Source organism: Bombus vosnesenskii, unplaced genomic scaffold, assembly GCF_011952255.1.
Source record: "Bombus vosnesenskii isolate JDL3184/JDL3185 unplaced genomic scaffold, Bvos_JDL3184-5_v1.1 scf7180000013297, whole genome shotgun sequence".
In the NCBI taxonomy this organism is placed as follows: Eukaryota; Metazoa; Arthropoda; class Insecta; order Hymenoptera; family Apidae; genus Bombus; species Bombus vosnesenskii.
Genome location: NW_022882947.1, coordinates 723391 through 741832, shown reverse-complemented (window position 1 = coordinate 741832; position 18442 = coordinate 723391). Strand labels below are relative to the sequence as shown.

Genomic DNA, 18442 nt, shown 5'->3' with positions numbered 1-18442 from the left:
GTGGGTCGGTGGTGCGGCCGGTGGTTGGAAGCAAGCAACGTAGAATCGCGTGTATATAGAGGAGAAGGTGGCGGAAGAGCATAGAGTTAGGGAATACACGGAGTTTAAAGCTTGCTGTTCGCGTGCACGCCGTTATGTAAGCAGAGCTACGGCCCTGTAGGCATGCGCATGCGCGACACGCCGACCCATTATAAATTGATAACCCCGCCGTTTATTAAGTTCCACCGACCGATGGCTGCTTAGGCAAAGAGCCCTCCACGCTCCTCGCCTATACGTGCATTATTTATTTACGGGAGTTTACAATCCCTCTAATGGGGATCGGCGTAATCGGCCGCCTATATGCCTCCAACCTTCTCCCATCTAGATTCCACTGTGGCCCTCTTGGCCCCCGTGCCCGACGCCAACCCCTTGTCGGCTTCTCTCTCTTAATCGCGTTTCAGCCCGCTTTCGAAAATCCCAGTATCGCTCGGGGAAATCGCAAGTAGCCAGGTTACCGAGGTGCTCGTTACGAGGACGTTGCACGTGATAGCATGTGTACGTAACCAAACGAGAAACGTCGAGGGGCTTCCGGTTGAAACGTACGATCGGTCTCGCGAGGCACTTCGTAGTCACGATCTCGCGAAAAGATCGTAGTCGCGGCTTGGTTAAAAGATTTACCAATCGCGAGGAAAGCACGGGTAGACAAGCTTGGATCGTAGGTAGCCCACAATTACAGATACTTCGTTGGTATCGATATCGCTTCGAAGCGAAAATGCGATTGATTTTTGCGTCGATGGCCATTTCGTTACTCAAACTTAACCTATGGAGAACTTTGACCATACGGTCGTTATCTCCGAACAACTGCTTTGGCAATATCGTCATTATCATTCTACGTGCACTTACGTAATTAGATCCAATTTAATGGTTAATTATTTCGTGCGTGTAAGTGGATAGAGTCCGGTTATACGCGTGGAGGATTGATCGTTGTTAGGTTGAGCGAAATATTGCTGTCGCAGTCCGCAAAATATATTTTGAATAAACAAATAAGTAAATAAATTATTTACAGACGAATTCGTGAAGACGTATTTGGTACAAATACAAGTCGCGGAATAAATACTCGATAAATACTCGGAGAAACTCTGTAGATTCACCTCGATACTCGTTTATACTCGTTGATGCTCTTCGATACTGTTCGAAACTCTTCCGCTCGCGATCGCGTCCGTTTATTTACACTGGTCGGGGGAGAACCGGAAAATTCGAATTCGTCTACGTTTCACGGTTGTATGTAACAGCGACATCGTTTTGCCCGGAGTTTATTTGTTCTCACATTACTCGTAAACTAGCGGTCTTGATACTCCGAGGTAAAACAACAGCAGGATTTGAATTGTCCTCTGACTCGTGTGCCGCTACATACTTAGTTCGCCATTGTAATTGTTTTCGCAGAAATATCTTATATAAATTAAGCGTAACTTGTACTTTGATAAATTATAAGCGAATTATTTCAAACTAATTAATGAAAAATTATCTCGACGAGCATCGCGTATTCCTTTCTTCCTAAAACCGAGTTTAAATTGTGTTTACTCTTTGGGATAAACTGCTTTTACGATATAACGCAGCAACAAGCGACTACGCGATTGTACGAAAAAGGATTAAAAATTTGAAAAATAGTAATTAACTTGCAAACGAAGATACTCCGTTTTAACGTTGTACTCAAAACTCTGTCAAAACACGAACTAAACGTCTGTTTATCGGCGCTTCGATTCCGGTCTATCATAGAAACCGATTAGCCTGTCTTCCAACTAAGCCTCCTACTAAACAATTGTTACCGACAACCAGCAATTACATAATTCCTCCCCTCCTTCCCCGATAAATCTTCCAGAAATACCAGTGACTCTATTGTCTAACAACCTCTAATTCACTTTCCTGGAAAAATGATGCACGACTTACGTAAGTAACCCCTCTTTCTCTCTAATTGCAGATTGGATCAGTTCACACTCACCAGCCGAACAATAACCACCACCACACGCATCATCAGCAACAGCAACAGCAGCAACAACAACAACAGCAGCAGCAGCAGTCGAGTCAACCGCAGGTGCCAGGGGCAGGAGGAGGTGGAGGGCCGGGGGGTGGGACGGTGGCCAGGCCAGGCGGCATGTTCTGCTACCACTGCCCCCCGGGTCTTCCAACGCCACGGTTACCACCCACCCTCGAGTACCCATTCGCTGCTACTCACCCTTGTAAGTAGATATTCCATTTGTCTCTTGCGTTTTGTTCACGGATTTTCGAATAGCAGTTCAAATTTAAAGAAGATTTTTTCTTTCGATGACTTTTTAAACGTTTGGTCGCGATGGAAAAATTTCTTTTTCAAACTACGCGTTTTATCGAAAACTGACAGGGCAGTAAACGAAAGAAAATTTTTTACAATATCGGTTGGTCCTGCATTTTTCTAAAAGCGAGGACATTCGATTCCAATGGGAGCGGACAATTATATAATAAAACAAAGGGAATTGTAGTTTAATACAGGGTATAAAAATAATAAATTGCATTCCTCAAAATATCGCAAAACGTAATAATTAAGTTGGCAAATACTATCGATGTACCTCGTGCCTTCCGGCGACTCGATCCCCCAGAGTACCGTTTTGTTCCGATTTACCCCCGTAAGAAAAATTTGATTCCGCCCATAATCTTACATTTCTTCATCTATTTTCCCCCTTGCTATTCTTCCTCGATTTCACTCTAGCCGTTGCGAGGGTGGATTTTAAAGCGAGCTATGTCATGGAGAAACGTCGATTCAATTTCTCAAATCACCCTCGACATAACAAGAATTATAAACGACGATGGAACCGTCCATCGAAGGTTTAAGCATTAGTAAGAAATTTGATGTAAATCCTTAGTGATTATTTATTATGCGGTGCGGACGAAGAAATCCTGATAACACTGTTCTAAGCATTCTTGAGTTCTGGGCCTAATTTCGAAGGTTCGTTCGAAGAAACGGTATTCCACGAAGACCGATCTAGCGTCTGTCAAACGTACAAAAATATTGCCGATAGCGACGTTAAAAGAGAGTTAAGGAAAAGGCGATGATCACGGTATAATTAAAGAAAATCGTGCAGCAAGGTGGATGGACGTTAGAAAGGGAAAGGGAGAGGAAGAGAGAAAAGGGAGATTGATTGTACCGGCACTTGCTCTGGCGGAACACATCGATGAAGTTACATTACCGACTAGACCGAGTTACGCAAAGTGGACGCTACAAACTGGACGGCCGCTAAACTTAATTTGCACTTCGGAGCAACTTCCGGCTAAACCGCGTCCCGACGGCAGTACCGAGTCGCTCTTCGGAACTTCGACGCCAGTTTGCCTATTCACCGATCGCTTTCCAAGTCGAATCTCGTTTCTGTCGCGTACGTTAACTCCCGTTTGTAGATATATATATCATTTTGTTGGAATGTCACGGGGTCGAAACACTGGGTTTCTTTGGCTCTTTACGCGTTGGAAAAACGCGATCGAATTTTGACGGGAAGCGCCATTCTCCGCGATTTTACGCGATGAATTTTATATGACGTTTTAGAATTGAATCCCGCAATATCAAATTTGATCGCGTTTTCCTTTGTGCGAGCTAAATTTTGTATTCCTATTTTTACAATTCTGCGGATTCGATCGTGTTATTTATGAAAATTATCGTTCCATAGCGCGATGAATTTCATGCTTTCAGCGATACTTCGAACGAAAATAAAATTGCTACGATGTTCATTTTATTTGATATTTTCTCCTAATTTAACAAATTTAATTCGTTAAACAATCAAAAGAGCAGCGAGAAAAGTCGATTCTTTATTCTTCTTTATTCTTTTTTTTTTTTTTTCTTCTTTTTTCATCTGTCCGAACATGGTTCATCGAGCCACGATGTGTATGCTCACTTTATTGCATATTATAAACCTCAATGAGATACATGTGGTAGGTAGATAATCGAATGGGGACCGTAGGTGAAGAGGGGAAAGAGATACGGTATCCTCAGGGACGTGTATAAGTGCCCTTCCATCTAGGCCCGAAATATAGTTTAAATAAAATATTGATTTCCCTGGCGCAAAGTGAAATTATGTTTTTAATGCGCATTTATCATTCCCTTTATCGCAGGCGCTCCCCGTAGCTCCACTTAAAATTAAGTGAAATTCGTACGCGCGTTTACCGTTGATTAGAACGCGACGAAAAACACGAAGAATTCCTTAAAGCGTTGCCGAAACTTTATTCTTTTGCCTGTTGATAATTGCGAAAATTGTAAAAATTTTATTTCCAGGTAGGACGAATTTAATCCAAGCCGAAATGCTATAATCGTTTCTTGGAACTTTCTTGTTGGAAAATTTACGCTACGCGGTTCGTTTAAGTAACTCGTTACTCGCGTAATTATAGTTTTTACCCTAAAAATACGACTCGATTTACAATTGAATTTAGAACAAAAATCTCGTCTTCGTTTCTAACAAATACGAAGGACTCTTGGACTAGAGGCCCGAAATATCTCACACTCCGCTTGCTAGCTGAACGATCGAATTTAAAAACATTTAAAAACACTCGTTGCTGCTAAAAATCACTATCGTCTGCGCATCCTGTACAACCTAAAACACGTAATTTCGACAGCACGTGTGTGTCTAAACCTAAACGATGCCTGCTGGATGGTAGAAGGGGCGCAGGGGTAGAGTGTCCTCAGGGACGTTCGTGCACCCTTCCAACTCCCCTGGTCGCTGCCCCCCCCCTCATCACCCCCCGTTGGGATAAACAGATTAGGTAACTACGTGATAAGTCGGTAAGTGGGTTCACTCGGCGCAGGGTCCGAACCCACCGACATTCGCTCTAACATCTAACTAGCTCGTTACCGTCATTAGTAACGGTCGGGGTGTCATTAGATTTCGTTCTGTATCTAGTTTTTCCACCAAACCTTCCAACCCATCCACTCCGGCCGTTCTGCAACGAATTTCAGACAGAGGTAAACGCGATAATCGTTTTTATCATTATTCTTCGCTTTTCTTCGTTCCTTTCTATTTTACTTTTTCGATTAAAATAGAATATGCCGAAAAACGGAGAATACAAACCGAATCTTTATATAACGGTAATTTCAATTTAATCCCATTCTCTTGATTACAAGAACGACTCTTCGAACGAATCACAGGCCAGAAACACAGAACCAGTGAAACGACAAAAACACGATTCCCGACACTCAGAGTTCGGTACCTGTCCCATCGGTACCGAAAGGGTTAATCCAGACACGCATTTCGAGCGGAAGCAAATCAAGGACGGTCCTGAGTGAAGAGGACAAAGTGTTTTAAAGGCGCACGTAGCGTGTCGGCGGGACACGTGCGAGCTTTCCGCGTCTGCTTCCTGGCAAGAAGAAATTAATCCCTCTATTGTTTTTCCCTCGGCGGCCAGACAAAACTATGACCCTTCTCGTGGCGACGTGTGTCGCTGGAAAAGGAAACGTGTACAAAAGTCAGCGGGACCTTCCTTGCGCGCACGGTTGTCGGGTACGTTAATAAATTGGATCAAGCCAGGAGTCTCGATGAGTTGTGCGAGTTGTCTGGATCCAGACTTCGTCCCCGCTCACGAGTCTAATCTAAGATCTTGAGTGGATTTCAGTTTCGGCCACCGATAAATTTATTTAGCCAACCGACGCGAGCTTCGATTCTTGCTTTCTTACCTCTCTTCTATTCACCATTTCTCACGAAAACGTCCCTTCTTCGATCTTCGAATTTCACGCTGGCCCATATCGTTCGCTGATTGTCGTCCCATTATCGTCGTCGATTGTTAACTGCGTTAAAAGCAAGATGTTTGCGCGTAAATAATACACGACGAAATTGACGCTATCGTTTAATAAACGAGTCGCGACGATTAGAGGGAACGTATTTGATGGAAACAGGAAGGGGTTGGGGGTTGGACAATTTCCCGCGACGAGAAGGCTGTTATTAAACGCGAGGACAGGACATCGATCGCGGGAAATTCAATTGCAAAGTCATACATACTGCACGCGAAAATCCTCGCGAACGAACACATTAATTTTGCAGGGGCGGCAGACTATTGCCAATGACACGGTACGAGTTTGCTCAACGGTATAATTGTTCCATGGTAGTTATGAAAGTTGGTTTCCGGTATGGATGACTTGTTGCAAACAGAACAGACGTGCCGACGCAATCGAATTCCTGAATTCTCGCGTTCCCTACGAGCCGGACCCGGTTTTAAATTTAACCATGCGAAAAACGCTCACGGAAGTGAACGTCACCGAACGCCTCGAGGAAATCCAATTAGAAATGTTCGGCGTCAATTAGCGTGAAATCTATGTGAAATTTTAGAACGAAGTGTACGCATACCTATGTGTTAAAGCTCGCTTGAAGCGCGAAATTATCGAATCGTCGTAGCGGTGAAAGCATATGTCAGATCGTTGTTAGGAAACTTTGCTACGAATCTTGCTGTCTATTTTTCTTTTTATTTATCCGGTACACTATGCTTTGTACTCTGGTAGTATGCGTTTAGAACGTATCACCATGGGGAAACAAAAATTTATCGCTTGGCACGAGACACGATTCCAACGATAAGTAGAAAATGACGTATTAGACGTAAAGAACAGAAGAAGAAAACAGCAGATAACAAACCAGCGAAGGAAAACGACATACTCCTATCCTGCAAAAACATCCCAAGCCGTTCCAAAGGATCCCTGATGGACCCGATAAAACGACCCACCATATCGGAACCGTAAAAGCAAAACCATAATCACGGTGAAAATCGAAAATTGAACGCGATCTTGCAGGTGGATGCACATGCGTGAATCGTTAGGGCGAACAACAGTCGATACTCGCGAGGGTAGGTTGGTCGTGTTCGGCAGCCGAGCAAGCCGCATGAATTTTTATGAGCTTAGGAAATTAATTTGTGTTTTTCGCTAAGCTCCGGCTTAGCGCCGCGGTAATTAATTGCGCTGATTGCCCTGCATCATTGATAAGCGGTTCTCTGGCTTTCGTAACGTTTACCCCCATTGGGCCATCTCTCTTTCTCCCTGTAGCTTCGCTGTGCCCATTTCTCTGTTCCATTTGTCAGGTCGTACGCGCAGCGTTCAACGCCATCGTTTCCCTTCATCCCCCTTCGTCCTTTTGTCTGCGCGTGCTTTGGCCAGCCCCCGTTTTTCCGATTTGCAACGAACGAACTGTGTGTTCCTCGTAATTGGCCCGCGAACGAGCCATCGCGCGTTAAATCATGCACCAGGCGATAGGGTGCTTTTGAATTTTTGTCAAACCTGCGGTATACGCCAGATCGGATGGAACGTTGGATCGAGGGTGAGGGTTTTTTTTTATGAAGGGTTTGTTAAAATGTTTTACGACTGTTTTACGTAACGCTAGTAGAACTCCCCTACATATATACATATATACACGTTACATATATATTCGCAAAAGCAAGGTTAAGGAGAAGAAAGTCTCTAATCGCGATATTTTGATCGTATATTACAGACACTAGTTACTCCGCGTATCATCCAGCCTTGCACGGAGTCGGCGAGGATTCTTTCGTGAGACGAAAGCAAAGGAGGAACAGAACCACGTTCACTCTTCAACAACTAGAGGAACTGGAGTCAGCGTTTGCGCAGACACATTATCCGGATGTCTTCACGAGAGAGGATCTGGCGATGAAGATTAACCTCACCGAGGCCAGGGTTCAGGTTAGTACGATGAAACGAATGAATACGAAGCGAAAGTTGCGACTCTCGTGACAAACAGATTTGGACAAGTTTAGTGGATGCGTTAAAGAAGAAACAGATACGGTGTGTAAGTAGTGTAGCGAACGAATAATTTTCGGTTAGAAAGATAGAAGAAATACGATGAAAAGGAGAATCTGAAAAATTTAATATTCAAATTGGAAAATTTTGGAAACTAAGCCCGTATACCGAATAAATTGAAATGTTCGTATCTCGTTTTGTTAAAAGCATTTGACATATATTTCGGGCACGCGAGTCTCTAATGATTTTGAGTGGCACGTTTTTTTCGCTTTTAGTCCAAGAAATCAATTTCAAACGGTGTCAAATGGATAAATGGAACAGCGACGAGCGAAATAAAATAAGGCGAAAATGTCGCTTGACGAGCGGATTTGTAATCGATTGACCTTTAATTTATCAAAATATACAATCATATGCTAACGCGAATGCACTTTAATAAATGCGTTCAATTTCGCCCGCTTCATACGACAAATTTAATGTTCCTATAATAATTTTGAATATATTTGCCGATTTCTGAGAAAAGAGAAAGTGCATAAAGCGTAATCGGATAAAGTAAATACTCTACGTATGCTACGTAATGCTACGTAGTAATGCTACGTCAAATTTGGAATCACGAACAACGATTATATCTTGCAAAAGTGTAGAAAGATGCGAGAAAGCAGAGATCTACCGCAAATCTGTTCACGGTAAACCACGATATATTTCACGCATTCCCTGTCGGAGATTCTAAAGCAAACGGTCAAGCGAGACACAATGTGATCGATTGTTTCGATGCGCGACGGTGGATCACACAGTGTAAGAGAAAGGGCGCAAGATGTAGGGTAGTTTTAGGGTACACCCATCTCCCATGGGAGGTGCTGACACCCTCGACCTGACGTAATCTTCTGACAGAGTAAGCCGGTAATCTCCGGGATTACTTTGTACTCTTGGCTACGTCCTCCTGCCCATATTTACTCGCACCGGCGTAATTCGCGCTACACAGAATCCCGGCAGTAATAGCGATTCCCTGCTGAAATCCTGTTGGAACATCTGCAAGGATATCCGATCGGTGATGTCAGATTTTTAATTCGACCCCCTTCCCCTCTTTTTACGTATTAACATCCTCATGATTTTGTCAAGAATCTTTTCCTTCGTAGCCACTCAAAAGTTTATAACGTTTCAATTCATATAACAAGTCGCGCAACCAATATCGTTCAGTATACTGTCCAATTTGATATTAAAATCTTCCATCTCCTATTCGATTGCATTGGGAAATGCATTCGATTTAATTTTTGCTAGGCCGATAAGGCTTTGTACGAGATACATGGTTAATCGATGCAATTATACTCTTGGAATAGTGGTTTTTAATATAAACAGGATTTGGGGAGAGCGAAACATCGAGCGATGAAGATTAAACGAAGCAACGAGAAGCAAAGACGATGGGATTTTAACGTCGAATGTAATCTGATGAAGAATTAATAAATAAGAGCAGCAGAATCGCAATTCACCGGATTGACACCGCACGAAGAAGAAATAATCCCAAGAGTCTGCGCATTTTCATATCTCGTCCCGATATTGCGCTCTGAATCGTAATTCACAAGGTTTACGAACGAATTTATATCAAAATGATACAACCAGAAAGGTCCAGATTTTCAGCTTGCGTTAAACACGGTTGAACGACAAACATTTTTCTTCGTAATTGAGACGATTTGTTGAAATAGGAGGGATAACTACAAATCCAAATCTACAACGATCCTGCGTCGTTCAGGGAGAATGAGTGACAAACAAGAAAGCTAGGAAAAGAAAAAGAATGGGGAGAGAGAGAGAGAGAGAGAGTCTAGCAGAGAGTCTAGTAAAAGAATCCTTCAGCGTGGTGTGTCCAGCAGAGGGGCACGGTATTATCCCGCTGCATTGTTCGGATTATAAGACGAGAAGGCCATGGTAGGCAGTGGTGTACACAATGGCAGGAAGGTAGGGACAGGACGGCTATGACGCAATTACGGCGCAGACTCATTGTTTCATTAGGGAAGACAAAGGGAATCTGAAATAATGGACAAATAGGCGCGTTTATGCAACGCCGGTCCTCTTCTCCTACTCCAATTAGAACCCCGTGCGGGGTAGAACGAGCGCGGGGGTGGCTGAACCATCGTCAGTGGATCGTCCGAGGTAGTTACCAACCTCTGACGTTTGTTCGTCGCCCCGTGTATCGTGCGCAACAATTATGCTACACGCACACCGCCGCTGCAGGGAAAGAAAACCGAGCATGCGCTACGAACGAGAGGCCACCACTGTCAACGTTACATAGTCGCGTGCTCTTTGGCCCGGTTGAATTTCAAAGCGTGCAACGCGAATTACGGCGCTACGAGACGCGAGCCGACACACCTAACTATGCGCGACTGTGTACGTCGCTCGTCCACGATGAATTTTACACTCGTGGAAAATGGGAAGAACGATGATCGTCTTATAGCTGTATAATTCGATCTGTATGCAATGGAAGTTGGATAATCGAGTCGTCCGGTTAAATTGAACGATTCCTTGGAGAACAGTGGGACGATACCGTAGAAAAATTCAGATATAGAAAATTCCGATAGAACGTCAAAAAATATCCGGAAAGATTTATTTATCATTATTATTTCATAAAAGCGATAACGCTACAAGATTACGCATTTCAACAGTTTTAAAACACCGTTATCCTGTTTGAGAAAAAGGAAGGGAGCAAATGTAAAGAATACTTAAAAGCAGATTTGCAAAGCAAGTGGCAAAAAGATTAAGCGCATTTGACTTTGGTCAGAGCGGAACAATGCTACTGCTGACGTGTATGGATTAAAAGCAATAAAAAAGGGGGAGGGGGTGCGATTAAAAAATAAAGAAGAACAAAGGGATAACGGGAGAAGGAACGTATGAAATACACGGGGGTGAAGAACGGCGATGCCTTTTACCATTGGATTACATACCGTGCTAATGCGCTTATAAATTTGCAAGCAAAAATGTACCTTTCGTTTTTTTAATGAAAACATAATAGAGATGTAAGAGGCTTTGGCACGCGAGTTTCGCATACATTCACCAAGATCGCGTGTAATTGATTTGCGAAACAGACGATTATTTCGTTCAATTTTTCCAAATTAAATGACGATTTAAACGTTACCTTTTCATACACATTACGAAGAACAGTAACCAGTTTACTTTAGCTTTGCAAGATATCATGAAAACGATCGGCCACCACCGTTAAAGCACGTTTCGTCGATCCATATCGATCTATCACACTTTTCTGTAAGAAGCGTTGAAAGATTAAATGCGTTTATTTCATGGAGGGAAACGAGTCGACGCCATTACCGACGTCTTTCGGATTAAATCCGTATTGAAAAAAAGAGGACATGCGCGAAGCGAGAGAAGAGGGAAAGAAAACGGGAACGATCCGGTGGAAAGACAAAGAAGGAGAGATTGGCAGTCCCGACGGAACCGCGGCTTTGTTCCCAGCTATTACTCGCCCCCGCAACCCTGAGGATATTATTATATCTTTCCCCGTCAGCCGGTATCCACCGTCCTCGTTTCCCGTGTACGAATTCGAAGGCAACGCGAAGCTGGCTCATCGTATTTATTTTATTAAACCATTTTCCAAGCTTCCTCTCGCCGTAAAACTTTCGCTCCAGGACAAAAGATAATCATTCGCCGGTACTCGACCGATCTCTAATAACGCGTTTTGTCTTTTAGAAGCAAGTCGGAGGAAGAATTACGTTTGCGCCGATATAATTGACTTGCCGGAACTTTATTTTATTATCGATTCCAATCCGTTAATGAGTTCTCGTTACTTTTGCGCCGTGATTCTTCGAAACTTTCTTCGATCCGCTTAACTCTCGTCGAAGATTTCCGTGCGAAATAACGGATGGGTTTTTTCAGTAATTTGCGATGATATTTCACCGATCCTGCAACGTCTAAGAAGGCGAACCGACTAATCAAACGATATAGATTAATATACGATCGTTTTCCGATCCTACAAATTTTCCCAAAAGTGACGTTTCGATCATCGTAACTGTAATGTCTGTTTGGCAATGTGTAAAGCCTGTTAGCAGCGTGCTAGGTATCTTAAACTTGCACGTTGTCCCAACCGTAAGAGCTTCAGAAAGTTCAAAGTAGGAACTCGTTCTGGAAGAAGTTGGTGTTAGGGTGCAATCGGAAAGCAACGACACACGGAGTGAACGAGAGCACGAGGCGGCGGAGGACCGCCGGGTATAATAAAGTCTATTTCAGTTGGTATTATGTCAAGTTAGGCTCGTTAGCGGAACTCGAGCTTTTTAAAAAACACTCGGCCGCTGTGGTTGCTGTCGGCTCGTTGAACATGCACGCGGGCAAGAGGCCCAACACCCCCTCTGGTCCAGCCGCGAATGCCATCCCTCTACATGCAATTATCCTTCCATATCCGCACACCAGGTGTAGCCCTATAAAGCAGCTTAAGTGCCGCCTTCAGCGCCGTTCCTCATCGTACTCTCGTTTGCTTTTTATCTTTCTTTCTATATTTTTCTTTTTTACACTGTATCGTACACCTTTTACTCTATTTACACCTTCGTCGTAATCAATCGCAGAGGAGTAGATTAGCCGAAGTGTCCTCTTCTTCTCTTTTTTTTTTTTTTTTTTTGGATCGATCGTTCGATCTCGATGTGGAATATTTGTGGGTTAAAATCATTACAAAAAGTTGCTGGATAGTATACGTTAAAACATCTTCGCTCGTTTGCTTAATCATCGTCTAATCAAAAAATATTGGAAATTATTCCAGGTATGGTTTCAAAATCGTAGAGCAAAGTGGAGGAAAAGCGAACGTTTGAAGGAGGAACAGAGAAAAAGGGAAGGTAACGGGGGAGGTGGTGCATTGGAAACGACAGGCCTGGCACCGCCAACGTCTTCGTCGGCAGGTCCAAGTCCCACAGGACACGACCCTGAAGGTACGATCGTGAATAAAAACACGGCAACTTCAAACGTATTACTATTAATATCGATGTAATAAATTTCGCGTTCTTCTTTCGAAGAGAGACAATTTTAGTAATTGCAGAAATGAAAAATTCGAGATCTGTCGTTTCGACGACTTTCTTCTAGCGTTTAAGAAGCAAAACTAGCATCGTTCAGAATTGGTATTTTCTGCTAAAAAAGGAACAACAAGCAGCAGCGCCCCCGACGCGGAGGACGCCGGCCCAGATGGAGCTGGCGGATCGAGGAGTCCCAGCACGACTTCCGCGTCGGTCAGTCCGCGGCCTCAGCAGAGTCAGCCGTCCTTGGGTGGCGTCTCGACGCCACCGCCAACCCCCATAAGGGCGCCACCGCCACCACCTAGCACCATGGGAGGTCTCGGCCCACCCGGCGAGAGGTGAGCTTTTAGCTTCGTTTGTATTTACGTCTTTAGGAAATATCTTCTTTCTTCATCCGCCCCCGCACACCCCCGCCCCGTTTTCCCCTCGTCTGAAACTCAGTCGTGGTTCCACGCTGCAAGCACCGCTGAACACGTCGACCGGATGCTTGATACGCGCCATTAAACCACTCCTCGTCGCTTCCTACCCGACCCCCTTTCAGCCCCCCAACCCTCATGCTGCGCCACGTTTTCGTCCCAGTATGCTCGCTGCCATTCGTATAATCGCGATAATTGTCGCCTCGTTAAATCGCTACGGGACCCCGAGACGAGCGCGCAAACGCGTACAACCGAACGAGTTGCATACGCGCGATTTAGGAGCTGACCGTTCCCTGCTGCGATGTTTTACGATTCTTCGGCATGGTAGGTGTGACTTGTTTGAGTTTAAAACATCGTAGACGAAGATCGCACAGGGTTGTCGACTGGGAATTAGGTTGAGATTTATAGAGAATATGAAAGATCGGCAGCGACGAGCGCGAGTAAAGGAATTGGGTTTAATACCGTTACGTTCTTTAGCTGCGTTGTTTGAGAAAAATAAGAGCAATTGGAAATAAGAAAAAGTTTGAAGGAAGTAGATAATGTGGAGAAATGGGTCGTTCTGTCGAGGATAGAGGGATTCCGAAGAAATTCCCGTAGAAGAGTGAAATTTAAACCTACTTCTTACCCGACACATATTCAACGAAAAAAATTCACGTACACCAAGCTGGAATATGAAAATAGATTTTCAACTGTGTTCCACCATTCTACTGACAAAAGAGATGTTATATTTATGAATTATGTAACAACGAAGCAAACGAAAAACCCCACGGGTTTAAAATATTCTTCTACACCGTTCTAAAAATAACAATGTCATAAACATAGGCATTTCGTGATACGTTGCGTGTTTCATAGCGCGCATTAACGTAAATATTTCTTTGTATTATCATCGTTGAATTAATGATTCTTCGATCGAATTAATATTGCAACGATACTATTCCGAGAAAATCATGTTATTGGAAAGCGGAGGATTAGCCATTATAGCAATGGCATTAATGTCAATATCAATAATAGCGTTTGTGATTAATATTACTAATATATTAAATGTTTGCCGTTAATATCAATATTCATATATCCATCTCATTCATTTTCGACGAAGCTTTTCCTCGAATAAAACTTCCGAATTCGGAATACTATTGATACAATAGTGTACTAGATTAAGAAATCCAAGCAGTAATGTTTCGAAAGCGAGAGATCCATCTTCACGTTCTTCGACAAAGAATTACTGCTTCTTACGCAAGACAGATATGCAAAAATCAGCATTTACACGGTCGTTCTAAAACGGGAAAGCCAAGAAAATAAATCCAAGAAACCATAACCGATTCCTGCGGATCTTGCATGCACACAGCCACGTATATACGTGTATATAGGGCTGAAAGCTTGAGCGAAAGAAACACGATTCGCCGATTTCCTCCCGACGACGGTAAGTATTCGACGGTGGCTCTTTATAATCCCAGACAAAGCTCCCCTCTCGCATCGACGGGAATGGTAAGAACAATACCCGAAACGTAGACACACGGAATACACTGGTAGCGGGATGACTCGAGTCAAGATGGTGGAACAGACCGCGGATGGAAACAGCAAGGGGATTCGGAGGGGGAGGGTTGAAACGGTAGGAAGATACTCCTTCGCCGTCTCCGCAGTTGTAATTTATTTAAAACCGCTCGCCGTAAATATATCCTCATCATTTATTCAGCGGCTCGGCAGCTTCTCGACTGCAGGGGTGTACGCTTTACTGCGTTCTTCCTTACCTACCAACCAGCCCAAGAACACCGAGAGACTGTTCCATGTGCAGTCGATTCTCGCGGAATAGGGGCGGATCCAGCACGGAAGGGTGACTCGTTCGAAACAGGCTATCTCTCTCTCTCTCTCGTCCTTCTTTTAGCCCGCGTCTCTCTTGTTTTACAGTAACGCTCTTAGGAACGTGGGATTTAAATTACTTGCCGAGAACAAAATCTTGAGTGAAATTGGTCTCCACTCCGGCACCTGTATCGATCCTCGTCTATTCGATGCATTCCGATATCCGCCTTGATATTTGGTGGAAACATATGGTAAAGAAAGATTCTGAATGTTAACGTCGAAGATGACAGTTGTAACGAGTTTGACGATTGTCAAGCTATCGATCTAGTCGATTCGCTGCTCGAATTGTTCGTCTCTTGGACGCGGTATCTTTATTTGCAACCGGTTAATTACCCAGAGTTCAAACCGCGACAAACAGCGATCAGCAATTGTGCGTTTCTCCCGTAAGAGGATCTCGCGCTTGAAACACGCACGCGGAGTAATCGTAGAAGCTGCGCGAGTATGCACAGACCATGTAGATATCCCGATTAGACGCGTAGAGACCAAGAAACAAAGTGCGTGTACGCAAGGAAGGGAAGCGAGCGAGCGTAAGTAACGTAAGTGCACGCTAGGCTACGCAGCTAATTGCTGCCAATTATCGCGCTTACCGCGGTTCAAGCTTTCCTCTCTGCGCCTCTACGGTCGCTTTCGGCTCCTTCGCCACCCACCGTTAGTATCCCGTTGCGGTTTCCTACTCCTATCATCTTCCACCAACCAAAATCCACTACTAGCCCTAGCGCACACACTCTCAGTTTCGCTTCAATTTTTGAACGATGATCCGTGTATCGTCGTTTATCCTTTATTCTGTCCTTTGCCTGTCCACTTTCCAAGCAGAATAGACAGGTACGACGTCCGACGCTTACAGAAAATTCTACGTCAACGCTTTCTACGGGCGCAATTCAAATTTTTGTGGAAAAGCAGAAATTTCGACGTTTGTGCTATGAGTGGTATGGATCATACCGATTTGATCTACCTATTTTATATTTTATCTAGTTAACTTTTAATAAAATTTCATCTTTTAACCCGTAAAAGGTAATAGAAACAAATTAAATTCAATGCAATTTACTGCATTTTAGCATATATCTAAATTTTTATATTATTTTCCATTATTTATTATTCATTAGCCTCAAATGCTTTTTTCTTCGTTATTTATCTTCGCAAAATTATTTATCCTCCTCCCACAACCCTCTACCTCGACTTTAACTCTCCTTAACTTTCCCTTTTTTTCTACAGATTCCGCCGTCTATTTGTACACGTTTACCCATCATCGTATCTCTCTGTTTACCATTTTCGCTTCGTCTCCGTTCGCCTAATTAAACATCTCTCTCGTTCCGCCTTGAAGACTCATCGTATCCGTGTTTCCGTCACTCTTGAGTTCCGTCTCGAGCTTCACCTCAGGCACGTTACATTAATTAAACAATATTTGCGATTAATATTTGAGATAATCATCAGCGCCTCGAAGCAGCCTCCGCCGGCTGTTGGAGGATGCGGAATATCGCGCGTGCTAATCGGGTTAGCGCTTTCGTGAGCCCTTCTGCTTTCCTCTTCCACCCTTGCTTCTCTCACCCCTCCCACTAACTTCCACAACTTTGAAGTCGTATCTCGTTTTTCTAATCATTCTCCGTTGCAATCTCCACTCGCTCGACAAAATGTTATACATCAAAAAATTCCATTTTTCGATAACCATGTTCCCGATAAAAATTTTGCTCGATCGCTTCTTATTCCCTCGATAGACCGATAACGATTAATCAACATTGTTCCCTAATTAAAATTCTAGCGGCCCAGGGTTGGCGGCGGGTTTCAGGCCAGTCGAACCACCCACGTCTCTGTTCTTCTCTCCGCACTTGGCAGCGCAATTTTCTCCGCCACTCTTCGGTAACAAGGTGGTCAGTAGCGCGCCAACATCGCTAACCTCGACGACTCCGTCGCTCTGGACCTCGAGCGATCATCGACCTGGAAGCTTGCAGGACATGTTGTCCTGGTCTCCGGCCGGATGGCCAGGTTCCCTGTGTGGCTGCTGCAAGCCCGGAACCGGGGATCTCCACAGGAACAGCAGCCTGGCCGAGTTAAGAAGAAAAGCTCAGGAGCACTCGACCGCTTCCGCGCTTCTCGGTGGGCTGGCCGGTTTTCCTGGAGGTTTGCCGTTGCCGTTGCCCCTGCCCTTGTTGCCGCCGTTGTTGGGGCTGTCCAGGAGGCCTGAACACCATCATCATCATCTGCCGAGCATGGTGCACCAGATACAGCCGACCACAAAAGAGGATCCCTAGGATCGCGTGCAGCGCTCGCCTGACGGGCTCGTCGCCCCTTGACACTGGGCATGGCATGTATTTGTTTCAAGACGTTGGTTCATTTTTCTCCTATTCTTTCACGGTTTCGCTTCGGTTTCGTTTAAGAATGACGATATTAGGGGAACGGTTTGCGAATTTCTCAAGAAAAGGTCTCGAGGTTTGAAAACTGATGATTTCTTGCGTGGGATTGCGGATCTGTTCGTTTAATGGGAAATTTATTCGTTTCGATGTAAACGTCGTTCCTTTAGAAAGTTACTTGGTGTTCGATCAAACGATGGAAACAAGCCGATAATCAAACGACTTTAAACAACCGAATGATCTGTTTGAAGCGAAATTTGCCGAAACTAGATTAAACGAAAGTACAATGAAAGCCGAAGCTTTCGAAACTTCTTTTACCTCGTTTCTCGTTTAGTTATAGAAAAGATTGAAAGATATAATTCTAATGTAACTAATTAAAATTTACGTCCACGATAACGAAAAATCAAACTAGGATACTAGGACACGATCATTAGACGATTTATACGTTCTTTCGAATATAATTTTTCGTCCATTGTCTCGCGTGAACGCAGTTTTGCCTTAACGAAAGTCTAAGTTCGCGTGACAAATCTTACTTTTATCGAAATCGAGAAACGCTCGTGAGAACTTTTACGGCCATCTGTAGATAATTCACAAATTGCAGTGGACTGTCGCCAATAAATAGACTATGAACGATTAATTGATCACCAACGCTGTACGACCGAGTACTCGTTTTTCTGGTTCAAATATGAGAACGGATCGTCGATCGCAAAGGACCAACACGTGCCTGATGCGCTCTATACTTAATTGTCTGACAGGCGAAATCAAATGTTTCGATCTGCGCAGGAACGTTCGAATATCCGTTATCCATCATTTTTTAACTAATTTCATTTGTAAACGAAATGGATATCCGTATTACTGTGATGACAAAGAAATTCTGTAGTTGCAAAGCAAGTAGAGAACATAGATATTTAATATCGTTATAGACGTAACATTTCGGTGGCATTTGTAATCGACGAATTAGAATTCACGATTTCATGAAACCAGATATCGTTGCTTATAAACTCAATTGAAAAGTTAATTATCGGTCAAACCGGCGATTTTATTTTACGTATAATATTTTTTTAAGGATTTTCTAACTCCTTTTCCGTTCCTAATATATATTAGAAAAAA

General features: G+C 43.7%; 1 protein-coding gene across 1 annotated transcript in view; it reads left to right on the top strand.

Moving 5' to 3' along the window:
- Positions 1-17786, top strand: part of LOC117233545 (paired mesoderm homeobox protein 2B) — a 37239-nt gene extending 19453 nt beyond the window's left edge. The window contains exons 2-6 of the mRNA XM_033493941.1: positions 1958-2216; positions 7458-7663; positions 12468-12633; positions 12839-13052; positions 16744-17786. Coding sequence (XP_033349832.1) covers positions 2132-2216; positions 7458-7663; positions 12468-12633; positions 12839-13052; positions 16744-17233 — 1161 coding nt within the window. The 5' untranslated portion in view covers positions 1958-2131 and the 3' untranslated portion in view covers positions 17234-17786. The remainder of the gene's footprint in view (positions 1-1957; positions 2217-7457; positions 7664-12467; positions 12634-12838; positions 13053-16743) is intronic.
- Positions 17787-18442: the final 656 nt, after the last annotated feature.